This window comes from Salvelinus namaycush, chromosome 10, assembly GCF_016432855.1.
Source record: "Salvelinus namaycush isolate Seneca chromosome 10, SaNama_1.0, whole genome shotgun sequence".
Lineage (NCBI taxonomy): Eukaryota > Metazoa > Chordata > Actinopteri > Salmoniformes > Salmonidae > Salvelinus > Salvelinus namaycush.
Window position 1 is genome coordinate 29,497,532 of NC_052316.1, and position 23,807 is coordinate 29,521,338.

The window sequence follows — 23,807 nt, forward strand, 5'->3', positions numbered from 1 at the left end:
ACAAGCGGATGCTTCACATTTATACATCCTGTAAAATATATGTCTCATTGTTCTATCTGTTGCTGTATTCCCTCTAGTAACAGTCGAAATTGGATTTAAGCCAATTAAATACTCTACTAACAAAAAAGCTGTTAGAATAATAAGTGTATGTATGTCCCTTAAGGTCCTTGTGTAATGTGATATTGTACCCCCTAGCCCAATTGTGCTTTGAATATTATTTGTATATACTTATGTTCCCACATGTACTTCCTGTATTGATTTGTTGTTAATTAAATAAATAAACATTTAAAAAACAGTCGCAATTGGTCCGCACCAGCTTTCTGGTCTGTGGTCAGCTAATCAGAGAGAGCAGGAAGGATTGGAAGAGCAACTCTGTAGCAACCATCCTCAGTTGGATTTTTTTTTTTTTTTTTAAACATTTATTTTATAAAGCGAAATAGAACATTGTGAGCCTGTATTTATTAACGAAGATTAACTAAGTTTGTTTGGTCGTCTGTATGCGAGGGTGCGAATCTAGCAGGTAACGTTAGCATTAGTTTGCTAGCTAATGTTTTTTTCTACAGTGTGACTATGAAAGTTGTCACCAGCGGCCTGTGTCAGTGTCTTGATAATAATCTTAGCTAACGGTAGGCATCATAACCAAACATATTTGATTCGATTGATAGCTTCATACAATTAGGTTGTATTTAAGTATTACTGATATTGCTAGCCAGCTAACTAACGTTACGCTGTTCCCAGCTGGTTGTCATCCTAGTTAGGTAACGTTAGCTAACTAACTACAGTTACCATTCACAGAAGACAAATATGTTTGTCTGGCTTTCTCGATATTTCGGGTTTAGCAAGCTAGGTACCGTGACTGCAAGATGGGATGGCTCACTCTATTCTTGATGACGAATTGCTGAGGATAGCTAACGTTAGCTAGTTGGCTTGTGTTACACAATCAGTGTTGTTGATAAGGATTACATTGAACCAGTATCTGTGTTTAAGAGGTTCTCTGACGCAAAGATACTGGTTCTGGATTACATGGTTATGTCAGTGTGGAAACTATATTTTATTTAGTGCTAGCTAGATAATGTAATCCATTCAATACTGTGAGTATCAAATGGTAAACTGCAGCTGAGCTGTGCTACAGGGCCGGGTCCTGCTTCATGTTTTAGTGCCAGTCTCTTCCTCCTGTCCATAGACTAGGCTAATAGAATATCAGAGTTCCACTTCCCTCAACAACAACAAAACTTTGATCATGGCTGCCTGAACCAGTTGTTTTAGGCTCTCTGTCATTTCCTCATTCCCCATGTTGCTGATGAGCTTCTGCCATTTAGCCTAGATACTTGGCTTAGGCTATACCTTTTTCAGCTGATTCCGTTTTTTTCTAAGCTTGATTTTTAAAGGCACAATCTGTTTCACTGTCCATAGGGCAATTCCATGCCAGCGTGAGCAGATTCTTTAAAAAAAAATCTTAGCTTGTTCTGTCAATTCTCACATATAAACTTAATTGGGAGGAAGGATGTTTGAACTGCGTTTTACATTTCTATCACAAACCATTTTTAATAAAAATATGATGAGTGGCCATTTTAGGCCCATTTTAGACCTATACATGCCTCCTGTAAGACCCTGTGATCTGTGACGCATACATGATACGGACAACATCTTGGTGTCATTATACTCTATATTCGAGAGCACACTATAAGTACTCTGTCGAGATATTGAATACTATTTCACATTAGTTTATTCAACATCAAAAATATCTCAAAACTACTACACTTTTAGATTTAGTTCATTTTAAGACATTGTTTGGAACAATATACTCTTCAGGTAAATAATATGTCCATAGTGGGCTCTCTGATAATTCTGAAGGTATGATTAATGTAATTGACACCACCAACACAGTGAATGAGGAAAATGGATTCAAAGGGAACTCCCTCTGCTGATTTGCTGAATGTACAATCCTAAAGGAGGGCTGTGATTGATTAATAACCTATAATGTCGATTTCTATGTTTTAAAATGGGTCGTATCATTAAAAGTACCAGAGGGCTCTTGAAATTTGAGGTTGAAGAGTTTTGTTACAATTTCTTTTTCAAAAAATAGGCAAAATCAGAAAGGGTGGTTTTGAGATTCATATATATATTTTTTGTATTTCAGAATCTATACAAACTCCATATTTGAGAGAACACTATAGAGCCCTCTAACTCAACTCTGGACCTCAAAGCCAGCCAGTTCTGCTACATTTTTTTCATTGTTCACCTCTAATCAGGGGCTGATTTAGACCTGGAACACCAGGTGTGTGCAATTAATTACAGAAAACCAGCAGGCTTTGGACCCTGTAGGGTTAGAGTTGAGTACTTCTGCTATAGAGAGTTTAATGACACCAATATGTTGTCTGCATCGTGTACAGTTCACAGGGTGTCATGTACAGTTCACAGGTCAAAGGGTCTTACAGGAGGCATATATCGGTCTTAAAAGGGCCTAAAATTAAAAATTTCATCATGATTTTCAAAAAAAAAAATTGTGATACAAATGTTAAAAGCATGTTAAACATCCTTCCTCCCAATTAAGTTCTGATGAGAGAATTGCTGGAACAATCTGAGAAACCACAAATATTTTCCCTGGTGTGGAATCGCCCCAATACAATCGAGTGTGAAACTTAACAAACACCCCCCTCTACATCTCGCTCCTTTCATCCCACTCTTCTTCATTGATTTTTGTATGAACAAAACATCTTACCAGAAGTAGATGTTACAGATTGTGCCTTTTTAAAGTGCTTCTTTCAAAGCTGCCTACTTGGATATTTGCACCCCAGATTTGCTAGCTTGGCTTTTCTTTCCTCTTCTTTCCTTTTCTGTGCATCTCTCTTTCTTCTCTGTAGTTGCCTGAGATAGAGCTCTGACCCCTGCCACTCTTTCCTCTGTTTACCGGAACGTTCCGCTCCTGGCCATGGAACGTCCCTTTACCAACTGCCCTGCCAGAAGAAGACGCTGAGAAAAGCAACAGTTTCAGTCTGAGCTGGATTCAATGGTACATAAGGGGTAGGAGAGATAGGAGAGATGGGCTCGGAGGTAGAAGCTGTGAAGAAAGGTGGGGTGTGTTTAGACAAATTTGTATAAAATTCTACCTTGAATTTATTCAGTTCAATTCATTAAATCTTTATTGTCTCCAATGGACAATTCATGTGCAGCATAAAATAATAAAAAAAGCGATGGGTTTGGGGTTGGGAAGTATTTCCTTTTCCATGACTTCTGTGAGGCGGAGCCTTGCCTCGCTCTCTCTTCTCACCGAAAAGCATTTGGTTTCAGTAAAACCATTTGATGTCTGGCTGTATAACTCACAGGCTGTACAGGAGGCCTTTGTGCCCCACCTAAAACCACTGAACAGCAGGGGTTGTGTTGTATGTTACTGGGGCTGAGTTTGATGCACAGCCAATCAACTGGTTTGGGAAGAGGGACGGTTGAGGCTAGATGGAGGAACAGCATGTTTTCTACTCTGGGCCTCCGAGACAGGAATGAGGGAATAGAGATGGAGACACAATGAAGAGGTACAGGCAGCAGTGAGCGGACACAGGAGCCCTCCCCTGAGTGAGCTGGGTTCCACAGCATAGCCAGCCAGCAGAGTTAAATCAAACTCTGCTCCCCATTAAAACTGCTCCCATGTTCCACCCCTCAAAAGGGAACAGGCAGGAGAGAAGAGCAACTCTGAATAACAACCAGGCCGCTTTGCTGAAATGGAACATTTAGTCCAACGCCACCACCCACGCATAAGTAGGCCTAACTTTCTCACAATTACATCCTGGCAAGCCTGACATAATCCCTAAAGTTTTGGGGGTTAGGGGAAATGGTTTAAAAACCAGAATGTTTCTGTTACTAAATATGCTTAAATATACTAAATATCTATCCTAAATGAGTTCTACATGTTTTGAAGATTTAGGTGAAGTGTTTAGTTCCTCTCTGCTCTCACACTCTTCATGGTGAGGCCAAGGCTGCAGTTATCGTTATCAGCCTGCAGCACTCACACACACACACCTCCTAACATGAGCGCGAGGGTCCCCTCTTCACTGCTCTGTTTGCTAAGTGACATATAGGCTGATACTGTAAGTAGGATAGTTGTTTCTGTTTGGTCAGTCCAGTCACAGAACACTTCACAAACCCAGGACCTAAACCCTTAGAGAGCAATACCTGAGTCTGGCTTGGTGAAACTTAGAGAGGAACCAGGACCAGTCATAACTTTGAACATAAGTGTTCACGTCAGAAAAAAAGGTGTTTAAAAGAGTCAAGCAGGCAGACCAGCTTTGTCATATTATATATTTTATGTGATAACCAAGCTGGTGTTGAGGCCCACCTGAGTGTGTGCTTTGCGTGTTTGGTATTTGTCTGCCATTGGTATAATGACTGTAGCAGCAGTGGTCATCTGGAGGGCTTGCTGCAGGCTTTCATTTCCAGCCCATCACTTACACGCCTGATTCTACTAATAAAGAATTATCCTTGATTAGTTTAAACAGATGTTAGTGCTGGGCTGGAGCAAAAGCTTGCACCCCAGTAGGACCAAGGTTTCTGCTGAACTGTATCATTAATATGTGTGTGAGGTTTGTAACAGGTGTGTTTCTCCTCCTGTCCTACAGAGGGAGCCAGAGCGGGAGGAGCAACCTGAAGATGCCATCATGCCTCCCAAATTCAAACGACACCTCAATGATGAAGAGGTCACGGGATCCATATGCAGCGAGAGGGTGAGACACTGGTGGAGGGAGGGATGGAGCAAGGTTCATGGGTTTTTATTAGTTACATTTACAAAAAAATGTAATCTGTTTCCCAAGTGCAAACTCATTTAAGACCGGACTTAAAACCATGGGTGGAGAGAGCGGTTGAGAGCGGGACATTGCAGGGGGACAGAGAGGGGAAGGCATCCACGTCCGGCAAGTGCAAATTATCCTAGATATAGGAGACGCAGATGGGTCATGAAAGGAGGGGAACATTGGAAACATAAGGGACAGAGGGATTGAAGAGAGCAAGAGATGGAGGGATGACACTCCAGAGCCCTTTAGCCAAACGTATGTTCTCCATCATAGTTCCTCTATCCCTTTGCTTCTCTGAGGTTCAGAGAAGACTCCCTCCCTCCTCTGTCTCAGGATTGTGTTGTTGTGTTCAGCTGAATTCAAAGAGAAACACAGACTTGCTTCTTACATACAGATCTGGCATCTTAATTTGATCACCCTTTTGTTGCAGCAAGTTTTCCTCGTCCACAGGAAAAAGCAAATGGTCGCAAATGGGCTTTGCGTTTAACATAAATGCAACAGAAACCCAAATAAACCCTTTCTCTTCATGCAGGGACAGTTAAGTCATTAGTTCAGATTCAAGTTATAGAATTTGCATTAAATGAAGGCTATCCGTTTCCTGCAAGAACAGAATGGCCCAGTAAGATCCTGGTGCTACAGGAATAATTTGGGTCACATTAAGATGCCACATCTGTAACACACACACACACCCCTCTCCATTCTCCTCCCTCCATCCCCCTTCTCTGATATTAGCACTCAGTCCTCTCCTGGCTCCTGGGATCAGACATCCAGGAGTTGGACAGAGCTGAGCAGTGACATGCAGTCAGATGGCTGGGATGGAACATGGGTAGAGGAGAGGAAGAAGGGGGGTTTGGAGCACACATCAGATAAAGGCTTGTCCTTATGATCATACGGATCACATTTAGTTTGTACAACGCGATTCAAACCAGAGTATACCGGACCTATTTTCTCTCCATATCCCCGGATTCCTACCGCATGCTCTGAACCTTCTCACCTTGATCATCGCAGCTAGCTAGCTGCAATCCGAGTGACTACTCCTGGCTAACGTCTCTGTCCCGTAGCAAGCACCAATTAGCCTGGAGATAGCCCATGCTAGGCCCATCTCCCGGCTAGCTGAAGAGGTCCATCAGCCACTCCTGGGCTACAATACCTGTTTTGCCAACTGGCCTGGACTCCTTTTACTGCCAGTACGGGGTACGGAACCCTGCCAATTCTTCACGACTGGACTACCGACATAATCTGCTCAAGTGGGTTACTCAACTGGCTCCTACGTCGCGACGTCCCCTGAATGCCCATCTGCTAGCCGCGGCCCGCTAGCTGTCTAGGGCATATCGGACTGTTAGCTAATAGGTCCATCGGCCAATTTCTCTTCCTCTATTCCTATTTTGCCAATCGGCCTGGGCTCCTTTTACTACATGAAGCCCTGCTTATCCATCACGACTGGACTACCGACGTAATCTGCCCGAGGGTTTTTTCCCCAACAGGCCCCTCCGTCACAACATCCCCTGAATGCCCATCTGCTAGCCTGCTAGCCGTGGCCCGCTAGCTGTCTAGAGCATATTGGACTGTTAGCTGAATAGATCCATTTGCCAATTGGACTGGACCCCTCTGCTACACGAAACTCTACTAATCCATCACGACTGGTCTATCGACGGAACCGCACGAGGAGGCTAAAACAGACTTTCCTCCGTCGCGACGTCCCTCTAAGGCCCTTCTGCTAGCTTGCTAGCCCCGGCCTGCTAGCTTTCTGAATCGCCGTGTATCCAGCCAGCCCAACCATTCACTGGACCCTTATGATCACTCGGCTACACATGCCTCTCCCTAATGTCAATATGCCTTGTCCTATACTGTTCTGGTATGTGATTATTGTTTTATTTCACTGTAGAGCCTCTAACCCTGCTTAATATCGTTCTGCCCCTGAACAGGCAGTTAACCCACTGTTCCTAGCCCGTCATTGAAAATAAGAATTTGTTCTTAACTGACTTGCCTAGTTAAGTAAAGGTAAAATTACATTTTTAAAAAGATATATGCCTTAACCAACCATTTAGTTCCATCTCCCACATATGCAATGACATCACCTGATTTAAATGTTTCTAGAGACAATCTCTCTCATCATCACTCAATGCCTAGGTTTACCTCCAATATACTCACATCCTACCATACCTTTGTCTGTACATTATGCCTTGAATCTATTCTATCACGCCCAGAAACCTGCTCCTTTTACTCTCTGTTCCGAACGTACTAGACGACCAGTTCTTATAGCCTTTAGCCGTACCCTTATCCTACTCCTCCTCTGGTGATGTAGAGGTTAATCCAGGACCTGTCATACTATCCAGGTCTAAACAATTCGAGCTTCTACTTTTTAAAAATCCACCTTTCCAGAAATAAGTCTCTCACCGTTGCCGCTTGCTATAGACCACCCTCTGCCCCCAGCTGTGCCCTGGACACTATATGTGAATTGATTGCCCCCCATTTATCTTCAGAGCTCATGCTGCTAGGTGACCTTAACTGGGACATTCTTAACACCCCGGCCATCCTACAATCTAAGCTTGATGCCCTCAATCTCACACAAATTATCAGTGAACCTACCAGGTACAACCCCAAATCCGTAAACACGGGCACCCTCATAGATATCAGCCTAACCAACCTGCCCGCCAAATACACCTCTGCTGTTTTCAACCAAGATCTCAGCGATCACTGCCTCATTGCCTGCATCCGTAATGAGCCTGCGGTCAAACGACCACCCCTCATCACTGTCAAACGCTCCCTAAAACACTTCAGCGAGCAGTCCTTTCTAATCGACCTGGCCAGGGTATCCTGGAATGATATTGACCTCATCCCGTCAGTAGAGGATGCCTGGTTATTCTTTAAAAGTGCCTTCCTCACCATTTTAAACAAGCATGCTCCATTCAAAAAAATGTAGAACCAGGAACAGATATAGCCCTTGGTTCACTCCAGACCTGACTGTCCTTGACCAGCACAAAAACATCCTGTGGCGTATTGCATTAGCATCGAATAGCCCCCGTGATATGCAACTTTTCAGGGAAGTTAGGAACCAATATACACAGGCAGTTAGGAAAGCTAAGGCTAGCTTTTTCAAACAGAAATATGCATCCTGTTGCACAAATTCAAAAAAACGTTCTGGGACACTGTAAAGTCCATGGAGAATAAGAGAACCTCCTCCCGGCTACCCACTGCACTGAGGCTAGGAAACACTGTCACCACCGATAAATCCACTATAATTATGAATTTCAATAAGCATTTTTCTACGGCTGGCCATGCTTTCCACCCGGCGACCCCTACCCCAGTCAACTACCCGGCACCCCCCTTCAGCAACTCGCCCAAGCCTCCCCCATTTCTCCTTCACCCAAATCCAGATAGCTGATGTTCTGAAAGAGCTGCAAAATCTGGACCCCCTACAAATCACCCGGGCTAGACAATCTGGACCCTCTCTTTCTAAAATTATCCACCGCAATTGTTGCAACCCCTATTACTAGCCTGTTCAACCTCTCTTTCGTATCGTCTGAGATTCCCAAAGATTGGAAAGCTGCCGTGATCATCCCCCTCTTCAAAGGGGGAGACATTCTAGACCCAAACTACTACAGACCTATATCTATCCTACCCTGCCTTTCTAAGGTCTTTGAAAGCCAAGTTAACAAACAGATAACCGACCGTTTCGAATCCCACCTTACCTTCTCCGCTATGCAATCTGGTTTCAGAGCTGGTCATGGGTGCACCTCAGCCACGCTCAAGGTCCTAAACGATATCATAACCGCCATCGATAAGAGACATTACTGTGCAGCCGTATTCATCGACCTGGCCAAGGCTTTTGACTCTGTCAATCACCACATTCTTATCAACAGACTAAACAGCCTTGGTTTCTCAAATGACTGCCTCGCCTGGTTCACCAACTACTTCTCTGATAGAGTTCAGTGTGTCAAATCGGAGGGCCTGTTGTCTGGACCTCTGGCAGTTTCTATGGGGGTGCCACAGGGTTCAATTTTCGGGCCGACTTTCTTCTCTGTATACATCAATGATGTCGCTCTTGCTGCTGGTGATTCTCTGTTCCACCTCTACGCAGACGACACCATTCTGTATACTTCTGGCCCTTCTTTGGACACTGTGTTAACTAACCTCCAGACGAGCTTCAATGCCATACAACTCTCCTTCCGTTGCCTCCAACTGCTCTTAAATGCAAGTAAAACTAAATGCATGCTCTTCAACCGATCGCTGCCCGCACCTGCCCGCCCGTCCAGCATCACTACTCTGGACGGTTCTGACTTAGAACAACTACAAATACCTAGGTGTCTGGTTAGACTGTAAACTCTCCTTCACATTAAGCAACTCCAATCCAAAATTAAGTCTAGAATCTGCTTCCTATTTCGCAACAAAGCATCCTTCACTCATGCTGCCAAACATGCCCTCGTAAAACTGACCAGCCTACCGATCCTCGACTTCGGTGATGTCATTTACAAAATAGCCTCCAACACTACTCAACAAATTGGATGCAGTCTATCACAGTGCCATCTGTTTTGTCACCAAAGCCCCATATACTACCCACCACTGCGACCTGTACGCTCTCGTTGGCTGGCCCTCGCTTCATACTCGTCGCCAAACCCACTGGCTCCAGGTCATCTGCAAGTCTCTGCTAGGTAAAGCCCCGCCTTATCTCAGCTCACTGGTCACAATAGCAGCACCCACCCGTAGCACATGCTCCAGCAGGTATATCTCACTGGTCACCCCCAAAGCCAATTTCTGCTTTGGCCGCCTTTCCTTCCAGTTCTCTGCTGCCAATGACTGGAACGAACTGCAAAAATCACTGAAGCTGGAGACTCATATCTCCCTCACTAGCTTTAAGCACCAGCTGTCAGAGCAGCTCACAGATCACTGCACCTGTACATAGCCCATCTGTAATATAGCCCATCCAACTACCTCATCCCCATACTGTATTTATTTATTTATCTTGCTCCTTTGCACCCCAGTATCTCTACTTGCACATTCATCTTCTGCACATCAATCACTCCAGTGTTTAATTGGTATATTGTAATTACTTCGCCACCATGACCTATTTATTGCCTTACCTCCCTTATCTTACTTCATTTGTACACACTGTATATAGACTTTTTCTGCTGTATTATTGACTGTATGTTTGTTTATTCCATGTGTAACTCTGTGTTGTTGTATGTGTCAAACTGCTTTGCTTTATTCTTGGCCAGGTCACAGTTGGAAATGAGAACTTGTTCTCTACTAGCCTACCTGGTTAAATAAAATAAAATAAATTCCTTTTGTTATCTGAGATATATTTATATACAGCCAGATATCCACCAAATATACAAAAGTATGTGGACACCCCTTCCAATTAGTGGATTCGGCTATTTCAGCCACACCCGTTGCTGACAGGTGTATTAAATCGAGTACACAGTCATGCAATCTCCATAGAAACATTGGCAGTAGAATGGCCTTACTGAACAGCTCTGTGACTTTCAATGTGGCACCGTCATTTCAACAAGTCAGTTCGTCAAATATCTGCCCTGCTAGAGCTACCCCAGTAAACTGTATGTGCTGTTATTGTGAAGTGGTAGGCCAGACAAGTTCACAGAATGGGACCGCCAAGTGCTGAATCGCATAGCACGTAAAAATTGTCTGTCCTCGGTTACGACACTCACTAGCACGTTCCAAACTACCTCTGGAAGCAACATCAGTACAAGAACTGTTCGTCGGTGGGTTCATTAAATGGGTTTCCATGGCGAGTAGCCGCACGCACACAAGCCTAAGATCACCATGCGGTTGGAGTGGTGTAAAGCTCGCCTCCTTTGGACTCTGGAGCAGTGGACACGCATTTTCTGCCATGATTAATCACGCTTCACCATTTGGCAGTCCGACAAACGAATCTGGGTTTGGCGGATGCCCTGAGAACGCTACCTGCCCCAATGCATAGTGCCAACTGTAAAGTTTGGTGGAGGGGGAAAGAGGAGGAACTAAACACTTCACCTAAATCTTTAACGCTACAACATACAATGACATTCTAGACGATTTTATGCTTCCAATTTTGTGACAACAGTTTCCTGTTTCAGCATGACATTGCCCCCATGTGCAAATCGAGGTCCATACAGAAATGATTTGTCAAGATTGGTGTGGAAGAACTTGACTGGCCTGTACAGAGCCCTGACCTCAACCCCATCGAACACTTTCGGGATGAATTGGAATGCCGACTGCGAGCCAGGCCTAATCGCCCAACATCAGTGCCCGACTTCACTAATGCTCTTGTGGCTGAATGGAAGCAAGTCCCCGCAGAAATGTTCCAACATCTAGTGGAAAGCCCTCCCAGAGGAGTGGAGGCTGTTATAGCTGCAAAGGGGGGACTAACTCCATATTCATGCCCATTATTTTGGAATGAAATGTTCGACGAGCAGATGTCCACATACTTTTGGTCATATAGTGTATTTATTTGTGTTGGCTCCCGAGTAGCTCAGCGGTCTAAGGCACTGCATCTCAGTGCTAGAGGCGTCACTACAGACCTTGGTTCGATTCCAGGCTGAATCACAACTGGCCGTGATTGAAGTCCCATAGGGCTGCGCACAATTAGCCCAGCATCGTCCGGGTTTGGCCGGGGTAGGCCGTCATTGTAAATAAGAATTTGTTCTTAACTAGTTAACTAAATAAAAATATGACTGAGGCTAGATATAGACTTTATGGAGCTCTCTCTGGCATGTTTTTGGGGATTCCTCTCCACTGTTGTTGCCAGACTCTGATAGGCCTGCTGTCTGTTATGGTTGTTATGGCCAGAGCCATGGTTGTAGGCCATATCCTACCTGTCCCTGGTAGAATACGATTGAACAAGGATCTGATATCCCTGAGAAGGGTGTGGTTTACCCCAGTCTGTCAGAGTTACCTGGTAATGGCTAGTGAAGTCCACACGACAGGAGAAGAATAATAAGCAGAGACGTTCTGTTTATTCTGTAGCCAACTCTCCACCTGAGAAAGATGTACAAAACCATCCCAGTCTGTTTTATAACATTCCTTCACTGTGATCAGTTTTATACACAGTCTATTATAGGGGTTTAACTGAGCTGTTTTAACCCACATTTATATAGGGTCTTATATAACACAATTGAAGAGTCTGTCTTGTTGGAGGTAGGTATATGATGGTTGGTAAGCTGACTTCAGATCAGCCAGTCTCTGGAAGCATTCACACTACTCAGCTCCTCTTAATAGACTCCATGCTCTAATACACTGTGAAAGGCAAAACAAACAACATTCTCTCTCAAGTAATGTTTATAGCAACAAGACACACAGGAGACCAGCACAACAGAGCAGAAATATACCTTTTTTATTAGCTTATGTAAGCAAAACAGAAAATAGATTAGATGTTGAATGGTTTCTCAATGATCATGTAATTGATTTGATTTGCTACCATGTCATTGTATTCCATATCAGTGGTGGTGTGTCTGACCCCTGACATCTAACCTTTGCCCCCTCACAGAGGAACCTGCTGGAGGAAGACTCCGATGAAGAGGAGGACTTCTTCCTGTGAGTAAAACATGAGTGTGTTTGACTGAATTGGCCGTCTGTTTCCTATACAGTGCTGTGTATGTGGAGCTACAGATTCTTTGTATGTTTCTTTCAGGAGAGGACCAACTGGACCCAGATTTGGAGCTGGAAGTGACAAAATCAGACAGTAAGTGTGTATGCACATGCCGTGTGTGTGTGTGTGTGTTTGGGATGGGGGGCATGAGTCTACACTCTTATATTTGAAATTATGAACGAAATACGTAATTCTGTTTTTTGTTAATATTTGTTAATTTCCTCTGCTTTTCTGAACCATCAACAAATCTGACAATTTTTTTTAATGAGTTCTTTGGTTCATTATTTTATTGAAGAACTACATATGTTTCTGTGAAACTGCTGAACACAGTTGATTTAGATGGTTCTGGATATACTGCCTCTTAGTAGTACTGCCTCTTATTGGAACCCTCGCTGATACCAAGGTAGAGGAAATCTTTTGGGCAACAGGTGTTCTAGCGATTGGTCTGATGTCACCGCCAATGCCCATAGCACATCTGTTCTAGAATCCCAACCCCGCTGCTCTTCCGGTCTGTCTCCGGTCTGTTCAGGAAAAATACAAAAGAGTGGTGATTTCCAGACAGACCTTTGGTGCATCACACCACGTATTGCTTGACATAGTCGGTGCCCTTGAGCCGGTGCTTGGTGGAGTCAAAGACCCCGTCATCTGGAGCTCTTGGAGGACAGCTTGGCACAGACCTCGCTGTGTTTCTCCAGGCGGCTGGAATGAAAGCACCGGCCGCAGTGCTCCCATGTCTTCAGCTTGGAGCTGGCCGCACTTATCCCAAATCGATGTTTCGTCTCCACCTGAATTAAGTAATTATTCTAATTTGTTTATTAATTTGATAAATGTCAAATACATTGAGTTTCCTCAGTCATTATGAATACAACACTACATACATTTAAAATGGTCAAGAATAAAAATCACGAAGTGAACAGAAATATTTCCATTGTGGTCCTCCTCGTTATCAGATGGGCAAGCGAATGCACAGCTCAGGCACTCTAAAGGCACTTTACACACAATTAAATTGAATAAATGCATACAAAATACAGTATGTATTTCAAATAGGCCTACATGTGATCACAACAATAAATTAGAAAAATAAATCCATTAAGAAAAATGTGATTTGCTTCATTCAGCTCTTGGAAAGTATTTTTGTGGCAGTGGGTAGGATTGCCTGAACATGTGAACATTAGTTTAGTGTCTCTAGCTTGAACGGTTCAAGAGTTATTACCGTGGGAGGTTATTTTATGCGAATTTATGAAAGTTTATTTAGTTATAGTTGATAAACGTTTTAAATAATTTGAAGTTGGGATAGCCTGAACATGTGAAAGTTAGTTTGGTTTCTCTAACTTGAACAGTTCAATATTTTACTGTTGAGTTATTTTATGTACATTTCTAAAGTTATAGTTGAGTTGATAAACATTTTAAAGAATTTGATGTTTGGATAGCCTGCACATTTTAAAGTTGGTTTGGTGTCTCTAGCTTGAACAGATCAAGAGTTACTGTTGGTGAGTTATTATTTTTTATGCTAATTTATGCAAATGTATATATTTGATAAAGATTCTAAAGAATTTGAAGTTAGGATAGCCTGAATGTTTTAAAGTTGGTCTTGTTTCATAATTGGCTAAGGAGCAGGACCCTTTTGAATAGCTACCTCTGTATTCCTATGGTTCTCATTCAAACCCATGTTTATTTATTTTAAATGGTTGTAGTTCAAAAGGTGTAAATACTATAAAAACTATTTTGACAAGCAATCTAAGTAGGGTCAGTCTGAACATGTCAGCGTTGGTTTGGAGTTGATAGCTTAAATGGTGAAAGAGGAGATGGGTCTAGAATTTTAGATTTCTTTACCATTCTAGTCTATGGCCCTTTTTTTTGCCATTGAAATGCATTGGAATCAATAACAATGAGCTGTTAGCTGATATTAGCTAGTTACTTTTCATCACTCAGCACCAACAAACAGTTGTAACTTTTTATTGGTAGCAGATAGGGCTGTGGCGGTCATTCATGAAATTTGTCAGGCGGTTATTGTCAAGCAAAATATTGCCGGTCTCACACGTTTAGCATCTTCAGGCCTCCAAACGTACAAGCTGCTGCGTGCCTTTGGAAGATCTGCATTTTAACAAGTCTAATAAATCAATTGTAATATAAACCATAATAATAATCCATTATTTTAGGTAGGTAAAGAATCATTGTGATATGAAGACAATGTATTTCAGATGAACAGAATATGAGTTGGCCTACTGTGGCCTATGTGCCATAGGCTGTAGGCTTGTTCATTTAGCAGACAAGATACAGTGGGGCAAAAAAGTCAGGTTTCAAATTATCACTTTTACCCTCAACAAAGCCTTCATATGCGCACAGTGTACCTATGATGAAGTGTACCTATGATGAAAATTACAGGCCTCTCTCATCTTTTTAAGTGGGAGAACTTGCACAATTGGTGGCTGACTAAATACTTTTTTGCCTCACTGTATGCTTATAAGTCCCGTGTCATTATTTTATATGATTTGATAGTAAGAAGAATATAATTTAACTTAGCTGAATAAAATCGAAAGGCTATTTTTCCCATTCTGCAGCGTGTGCGCATATGAAGGCTTTGTTGAGGGTAAAAGTGATAATTTGAAACCGGTCCTATAGGCTACGCTAGATTTAGAGTTATTTAGCAACTTTAGTTGTTAATCATACAAACCTTATATGTTTTGATTTAAAAGACATTCTATGGGCTGCATGATTCAACTATAGGCTGTTGATGATTTCAGAAAGTCGCAAAAAAAAGCTTATGCTCTGTTCCTTGCGTCAGGCTGCACACACTGCACACACAAGTGACCATATCACCCGTCAGACTATTCTTAATATTGTCTTCACTAATATGTTAAATTAGTTTAGGTTTAGAATGGCCCATTATCAAATGGGCAGGGGGAAAAAATACATGTCAAATGCTTATGCAGTCGAATAGCGAATGGACGCTGCTTTCCCATCTGTTTGTTAGGGTAGGCTACTCCGGGTATTTCACTCCATGCAGCAACCATTGTTTGAGGAGCATGCAACCTCTCACTGCACGACAGGTGATATTCCGACAAAAACTCTGTATGCCATGGGCTCCCCAACCTTGTTCCTGCAGCTACCACTTGCTTAATTTGGGAAACAAAGTGAAATCTGTCGGGAACGTCGAAAGTAACATGTTTTCACAACGAAACATATTTCATTAAACTGTTGACAGCTACTCTCTCTGCTTGCTTGAGAAAGTAATGAAGGAGAAAGGGGAGGAGATGGAAAAGCACGGTGGTGATATATTCTGCAGCTAACGGTAGCCAAATGTGTCCCCCTATTAATTATAAAATTATTTTAAAAAGTCCTATTACTAGGCCATTCAAAATCAAATACAAATTCACTATTGTAGGCTAACTCTGTAAGCCACCCTGCATAATCAATGAACCAACAGCATCACCTAGGCCTGCCTATACGTTCTCTCTCAACGCATGAATAGAAACTTTGAAGTGTAGCATAAGGTAACCAGTTTAGTATCTAGTATTCATAATAATACAGTCCACACTCAAAGGTGATTACTAGAATTTGAATAATTTTGGAGTATAGGCTAGACCAATTAAACATATTAAATCAGTTTTAAAAATATATATTTTTTTCTGTGCTGCATAATATGCATAGGCTATGTGTTGTATAAGGAATCATGCACAATGCATCATTTTAATATTTGTTTCAGTCTTGGGCTCATATATAGGTCTATGTGTATGTATAAGCTCTAATATGTGTATGGGTGTCTTGAATTAACCATTACCTTTTGAAAGCGCTGTCTATTTCGTTGTTAGGCTTTGAAACAACATCCACAATGTTCATGTTTTCCACTGTTTCAATCTGTTGAACTTCTTTCTTCAAATTGATCAATTACAGTGAGGTGAGTTTTAAAAGCACGATACTGTTTTGATAAGTGTTTGATGTGATTTTCGATTGCATTGATGTCAGTGTTTTAGAAGGACAATAGAGCCCTGAGTACCAGGCCATTAGCGAGTTGGATACTACCAACACATGTCCTGAGTGCATAAGAGGAGATTACGGTGAATGGTCACGTGGAGCCCTAGTATCAGATAATTCTGTTCTGATTCTGGTTTTGAATAGCAGAGAAGTAGACCAAGATGTCACACACTTAATATTTTGTCTAAAGTGCTGTGAAAGTGGGCAAAAATGTTAGTTGTTTGTAAAAAGTTAGAGAATTTTGTTTATGAGGTCTGACACATTGTTTGCTGCCTCAATGACTCAATATTTTAAACAAAAATGGGAGGCTATAACTAAGGCTGGGAATGTCAATACAATCAAACTAGCAAGCGCAATGATCACAGGTCAGTCATAACGTGTTTAATAGGCTACGTGTCAAACACGTGTCAAACACAAGGCCCGCGGACCGAATAGGACAAACAAGCGAGTATAAATGAGTCATCTACTAGTTACAGCCTGATGTGCTCGCATGGGTGAATTCAGCTGCACTGCTTTCATGTGTCAGATTTACAGCGTACAGCGGAGGGAAAGTGTACAGACACATGCCACAGTCCTAGTTTGGCTACTAAAATGTCGCAGTCTGGCTTTGGTTTTTAAAGCTTGACAATGAATAACCATAAACTAAACCTGCAACAAAACACCATACAGCAATGCTGCATTTAACTGCACTGTTGAATGCAAATGTTTAAATGTTACAACAACCTACGTTTTTGTTATTTAGAGTTATTAAATACTTTTTGATTTGGGTTGCAGCATATTATGCAGATCTGCAAGTATAGCAGCAAAGGCTGGACAAATATGATTTCTCTGTTTTTGTTTTAATATGTTAATGCTATATATAGCATCCTTATATACATAAGTGGACATTATACAGGGACATAGCAGCCAAGTCCCCATTCAGTTGTGGGTTGGGACAAGCATGCATTGGCAGGCAAGCTGCAGAAGGACGGGCAGGCTACTATTCCCCATCGTGGCTCTCATTCAGGCAAATGAGAAATAAGTGCACTCAGGGTATCCGGAAGGCCAAAGTTAGTTACTTTAAGGAACAGTACTCTCTCTCTGGGTCTAGCCCCAAGAAGTTCTGAAAAATGGTGAAAGACCTGGAGAATAAACCCTTCTCCTCACAGCTGCCCATGTCCCTTACTGTTTGTGATGTGGTTGTTACTGGCTGAGCTCTTTAATCACCACAACACAATGTCAGGATTCCTATTTGACTCAGCCATGCCTCCTTGCCTGTCCAACACTTCCTAATCCCTCAGCCCTTCTAATGCAACTATCTCTGATGCTCCTCCCTCTTTTTCCCCTGCCCCGCTACACGGTTTCTCCCTGCAGGCAGTCACTGAGTCTAAGGTGCTATAAGAATTCCTTAAACTTGTCCCCCCAAAAATATCTGGGTCAGATGGTTTACATCCTTTCTTCTATAAGGTTGCAGCCTCTATCATCCCCGAGCCTATCTCTCACCTTTATAACCTGTCTCTGGGGAGGTTCCCAGTGCTTGGAAGGCAGCCACGGTGCATCCTATATTTAAAGGGGGAGAGCAAGCTGATCCTAACTGTTATAGGCCAATTTCTATCTTGCCCTGTTTATCTTAGTGGGAAAATGTGTCAATAATCAACTGACTGGCTTGCTTGATGTCCAGTGTTTTCTCTGGTATGCTATCTGGTGTCTGCTCAGTTTATGGATGTGTCACTGCAACCATAAGTCCTCTGATGTCACCATTGCCCTTGATTCTAAGCAATGTTGTGCTCCTATTTTTATTGACTTGGCCAAAGCTTTTGATACAGTACACCATTCTATTCTTGTGGATCAGCTAAGGAAAATTGGTGTCTCTGAGGGGTCTTTGGCCTGGTTACCCAACTACCTCTCTTAAAGAGTGCAGTGTGTAAAGTAAGAACATCTGCTATCTCGGGCACTGGCTGTCAGCAAGGGAATACCTGAAGGCTCGATACTAGGCTCCACGCTCCTATCAATTTACATCAACAACATAGCTAAGGCAGCAGGAAGCTCTCTCATCCATTTATATGCAGATGATAGTCTTAAACTCAGCTGGCCCCTCCCCGGATTTTGTGTTAAACGCTCTAAAACAAAGCTTTCTTAGTGTCCAACAAGCTTTCCAACAAGCTTTGTGATTAACACCTCTGAGGGTTTAGAGCTTGAGGAAGTCACCTCATACAAGTACTTGGGAATATGGCTAGACAGTACACTGTCCTTCTCAGCACATCTCCAAGCTACAGGCTAAGGTTAAATCTAGACTTCATTTCCTCTATCGAAATCACTTTTTTTTTTACCTTGTTTTCTACCCAATTTCGTGGTATCCAATTGGTAGTTAGTCTTGTCTCATTGCTGCAACTCCCGTATTGACTCGGGAGAGGCAAAGGTCGAGAGCCGTGCATCCTCCAAAACCCGTGTCAGCGTGCACTGCGCCCGGCCTGCAACAGGAGTCGCTAGTCCGCGATGGGACAAGAACATCACTGCCGGCCAAACTCTCCCCTAACCCGGACAAAGCTGGGCCAATTGGGTTTCCCGGTTGTGGCTTGCTGCGACAGAGCCTGGACTCGAACCCATAATCTCTAGTGGCGCAGTGCCTTAGACCACTGCGCCACTCGGGAGACCTCGCTCCTCTTTCACCCCAGCTGCCAAACTAACCCTGATTCAGATGACCATCCTACCCATGCTAGATTACGGAGACGTAATTTATAGATCAGCAGGTAAGGGTGCTCTCAACCGGCTATATGTTCTTTACCATTCGGCCATCAGATTTGCCACCAATGCTCCTTATAGGACACATCACTACATTCTATACTCCTCTGTAAACTGGTCATCTAAGTATACCTGACGCAACACCCACTGGTTGATGCTTATTTATAAAAATCCTCTTAGGCCGCACTCCCCCCATCTGAGATACCTACTGCAACCCTCATCCTCCACATTCTCATCCTCCACAACACCCATTCTGCCAGTCACATTCTGTTAAAGGTCTCCGAAGCGCACACATCACTGGGTTGCTCCTCTTTTCATTTAGCTGCAGCTAGCGACTGGAACAAGCTGCAAAAAACACTCAAACTCGATAGTTTTACATTTATCTCTACATTCAAAGACTCATCATGGACACTGTTACTGACACTTGTGGCTGCTTCACGTGCTGTATTGTCTCTACCTTGCCCTTTGTGCTGTTGTCTATGCCTAACAATATTTGTACAATGTTTATGCTGTTACCATGTTTTGCTGCTACCGTGTTGTTGTGTTGCTACCATGCTGTGTTGTTGTCTTAAGTCTCCCTTTATGTAGTGTTGTGGTGTCTCGTCATGTGTGTTTTGTCCTACATTTGTATTTTTAATCCCAGCCCCATCCCCGCAGGAGGCCTTTTGCCTCTTGGTAAGCCGTTAAGAATTTGTTCTTAAATGACTTGCCTAGTTAAATAAAAGTTTTAAAAATGTATAGGTCCAGAGAATAGGGTGTTTGTGTGTGTGTGTGTGTGTGTGTGTGTGCATCAGTGGAGGCTGCAGATGGGAGGAGGATGGCTCATAATAATGGCTGGACTGGAGTATGATGGCTGGTGTGGAGTGAATGGAATGGTATCAAGCACATACAGAGTAAGATGGCACCGACAGATACGGCAGCTCTGCTTCTAGCTCCTAAGCAACTTTGGAGTATCTTTTTTTTTGTGTGTGTTATTTCTTACATTATTAGCCCAGAAAATGTTTTGTGTTATTACATACAGCCGGAATGAACTTTTGGATATCAGAGTGCCGGTAACTCACCAGCATTATGACCAGGAATACTACTTTCCCGAATTGAATCCTTTGTACCCCCCAGGGCAATTGAACTTATTCCAGAGGCTGCTCCAAAACCCAGCCGGCGGAGAAGAGGCATTCAGAGTGGACTTCTAGTCCGAATCAGGAGGCATGCACACCATCCACCGCTTCTGAGTATATTTCTCGCTAATGTTCAGTGTCTGGATAATAAGGTAGACAAGCACAGGGCGAGGATCTCCTTCCAGAGAGACATCAGGGATTGTAACATAATGTGTTTCACGGAAATGTGGTACTCTCGGGACATACTGTCCACGTCCATACAGTCAGCTGGGTTCTCAGTACATCACACAGACAGGAATAAAGAACTCTCCGGGAAGAAGAAAGGCGGGGTGAATCTTTCATGATTAACTCCTCATGGTGTGATTGTGATAACCTATAGAAACTCGAGTCCTTTTGTTCACCCAATCTCTAGAATACCTCACAATCAAATGTAGACCGTATTACCTCCCAATCGAATTGTCTTTGGTTATAGTCACAGCCGTGTATATTCCCCCTCACGCCGATACCACGACGGCCCTTGTTAGCAGTTGATGTTATTCTTCAATATCACAGACCCCAAAGCAAATCAGGGAGAGAAATTCAAAGATTTAGAGTAACTGTAGTGATGCCACAACACTGCGACGCAGTGCCTTAGACCGCTGCGCGACTCTGGAGGCCTAGAAACATATTCTATTCTTATTTACAATAAAAGTTACTAAATTAGTTCTCCAAAGCGCCAAATTTATTCAAAGAGAACAAATCATAGTTGTTATGCCGGGAAGTAGATGGTAGATGTTTATTTTTCCCTGTCCTTAATGTTTCTCCACTGAACAAAGAGATGTAGTTTATACCCCAACCCTAGCCTGTGGTTGATCAATTAGAATTCCTTGTAGTAAAATTGGGCCAATGGCCAAATAACAAGTACCCCTTTTAGGCTCAATGTATAGACAATTTGGACCAATGAGAACTTGCCACATGTAGCTTTAAGTCCAGGATTGAAATTCCTCCCGTGTCCCTGACCCATTCATCTTCAAAGAAACAACTATTTCCATTGATCGTTAATTCCCTCTTGTCCTCTGCGTTGCGTATTTATCTTTGAATATTCTTACACCCTCAAAGAACTACACTGGACTTTATGCAAACTGTAAACCACATATCCTGAGGCCGCATTTATTGACTTTGGGGATTTTAAGAAAGCAAATTTGAGGAAAAAGCTACCGAAGTTCTACCAACACATTGACTGTGGTGCTCGCGCTGGAAAAACATTGGACCACTGCTACTCAACTTTTTGAAATGCCTACAAGGCTCTCCCCCGCTCTCCCTTCGGCAAATCTTATCACGACTCCATTTTGCTCCTCCCTTCATATAGGCAGAATTCAAACAGGAAGTATCCGTGCTAAGGTCTATTCGACGCTGGTCTGACCAGATTATTTTGATCACGTGGACTAGGATATGTTCCGGGTAGCCTCTAAGAATAACATTGACGAATACACGGATACAGTGACTGAGTTCATCAGGATGTGTATAGGAGATGTTGTACCCATTGTGACTATTAAATCTACCCTACCCGAAACTGTGGATAGATGGCAGCATTCGCACAAAACTGAAAGCGTGAACCACCGCATTTAACAATGGCAAGGTGATGGCCAAATACGAACAGTGTAGGTATTCCCTCTGTAAGGCAATCAAACAGGCAAAACGTCAGTACAGAGACAAAGTGGAGTCGCATTCCATGGCTTAGACACGCAACGTATGTGGCAGGGTCTACAGACAATCATAGACTACAAAGGGAAAACAAAACCAGCCATTATGCGGACAACGACTTCATGCTTCTGGACAAGCTTAACACCATCTTCGCCTGCTTTGAGGATAACACAGTGCCACCAACACGGCCTGCGACCAAGCACTGTGGGCTCTCCTTCTCCGTGGCCGACGTGAGTAAGACAGTTTAAGCGTGTTAACCCTCACAAGGCTGCCGGCCCAGACGGCATCCCTAGCCGCGTCCTCAGAGCATGTGGAGTCCAGCTGGCTGGAGTGTTTACGGACATATTCAATCTCTCCCTATCCCAGTCTGCTGTCCCCACTTGCTTCAAGATGTCCACCATTGTTCCTGTACCCAAGAAAGCAAAGGTAACTGAACTAAATGACTATCTCCCCGTAGCACTCACTTCTGTCATCATGAAGTGCTTTGAGAGACTAGTCAAGGATCGTATCACGTCTACTGTACCTGACACCCTAGACCCACTTCAATTTGCCTACCGCCCCAATAGATCCACAGGCGATGCAATCGCCATCACACTGCCCTATCCCATCTGGACAAGAGGAATACCTATGTACGAATGCTGTTCATTGACTATAGCTCAGCATTCAACACCATAGTACCTACCCTCCAAGCTCATCATTAAGCTCGGGGCCCTGAGTCTGAACCCTGCCCTGTGCAACTGGGTCCTGGTCTTCCTGACGGTCCGCTCCCAGGTGGTAAAGGTAGGAAACGACACCTCCGCTACGCTGATCCTCAACACAGGGGCCCCACAAGGGGTGTGCTCAGCCCCCTCCTGTACTCCCTGTTCATCCATGACTGGTTGGCCACGCACACCTCCAACTTGATCATCAAGTTTGCAGACAACAGTAATAGGTCTTTTTTACCAACTATGATGAGACAGCCTACAGGGAGAAGGTGAGGGCCCTGGGAGAGTGGTGCCAGGAAAAATAACCTCTCACTCAACGTCAACAAAACAAAGGAGCTGATCGTGGACTTCAGGAAACAGCAGAGGGAGCACGCCCCTATCCACATCGGTGGGACCGTAGTGGAGGTGGAAAGCTTCAAGTTCCTCTGCGTACAGATCACTGACAATCTGAAATGGTCCACCCACACACACAGTGTTGTGAAGGCGCAACAGCACCTCATCAACCTCAGGAAGCTGAAGAAATTTGGCTTGGCCCATAAAACCCTCACAAACTTTTACAGATGCACAATTGAGAGCATCCTTTTGGGCTGTATCACCACCTGGTACGGAAACTGCACCGCCCACAACCACAAGGCTCTCCAGATTCTGGTGCGGTCTGCACAACGCATCACCAGGGACAAACTACCTGCCCTCCAGGACACCTACAGCACCCGATTTCACAGGAAGGCCAAAAAGATCATCAAGGACAACAACCACCCGAGCCACTGCCTGTTCACCCCATTATCATCCAGAAGGCGAGGTCAGTACAGGTGCATTAAAGCTGGGACCGAGACTGAAAAACAGCTTCTATGTCAAGGCCATCAGACTGTTAAACAGCCATCACTAGCTGGCTTCCACCAGGTTACGCAACCCTGCACCTTAGAAGCTGCGGCCCTGTATTCATTGACTTGGAATCACTGGCCACTTTAATAATGGAACATTAGTCGCTTTTTAAATAATGTTTACATACTGCTTTACTCATCTCGTATATACTGTATTCTATTCTACTGTATTTTAGTCAATGCCACTCCGACATTGCTCAAATTAATTTCATAATTTTTATTTTAGATTTGTGTATATTGTTGTGAATTGTTAGATACTACTGTACTGTTGGAGCTAGGAACACAAGCATTTCGCTACACCCGCAATAACATCTGCTAAATATGTATATGTGACCAATAAGACTTGATTTGATTTTGATTTG

The 23,807-nt window shown here is 43.3% G+C and overlaps 1 protein-coding gene across 2 annotated transcripts in view; it reads left to right on the forward strand.

Annotated features, from left to right (window-relative positions):
* Nucleotides 1-323: 323 nt before the first annotated feature.
* LOC120054945 (vesicle-associated membrane protein 4-like) overlaps nt 324-23,807 on the forward strand; it is a 30,795-nt gene continuing 7,311 nt past the window's right edge. Inside the window, exons 1-4 of one of the 2 annotated variants that reach the window (XM_039002712.1) lie at nt 324-520; nt 4,611-4,715; nt 12,265-12,311; nt 12,409-12,459. In XM_039002712.1, coding sequence (XP_038858640.1) covers nt 4,650-4,715; nt 12,265-12,311; nt 12,409-12,459 — 164 coding nt within the window. In that variant the 5' untranslated portion in view covers nt 324-520; nt 4,611-4,649. Of the gene's footprint in view, nt 521-2,801; nt 3,014-4,610; nt 4,716-12,264; nt 12,312-12,408; nt 12,460-23,807 lie in introns of those variants that run through there. The other variant, XM_039002711.1, reaches the window with a different exon arrangement.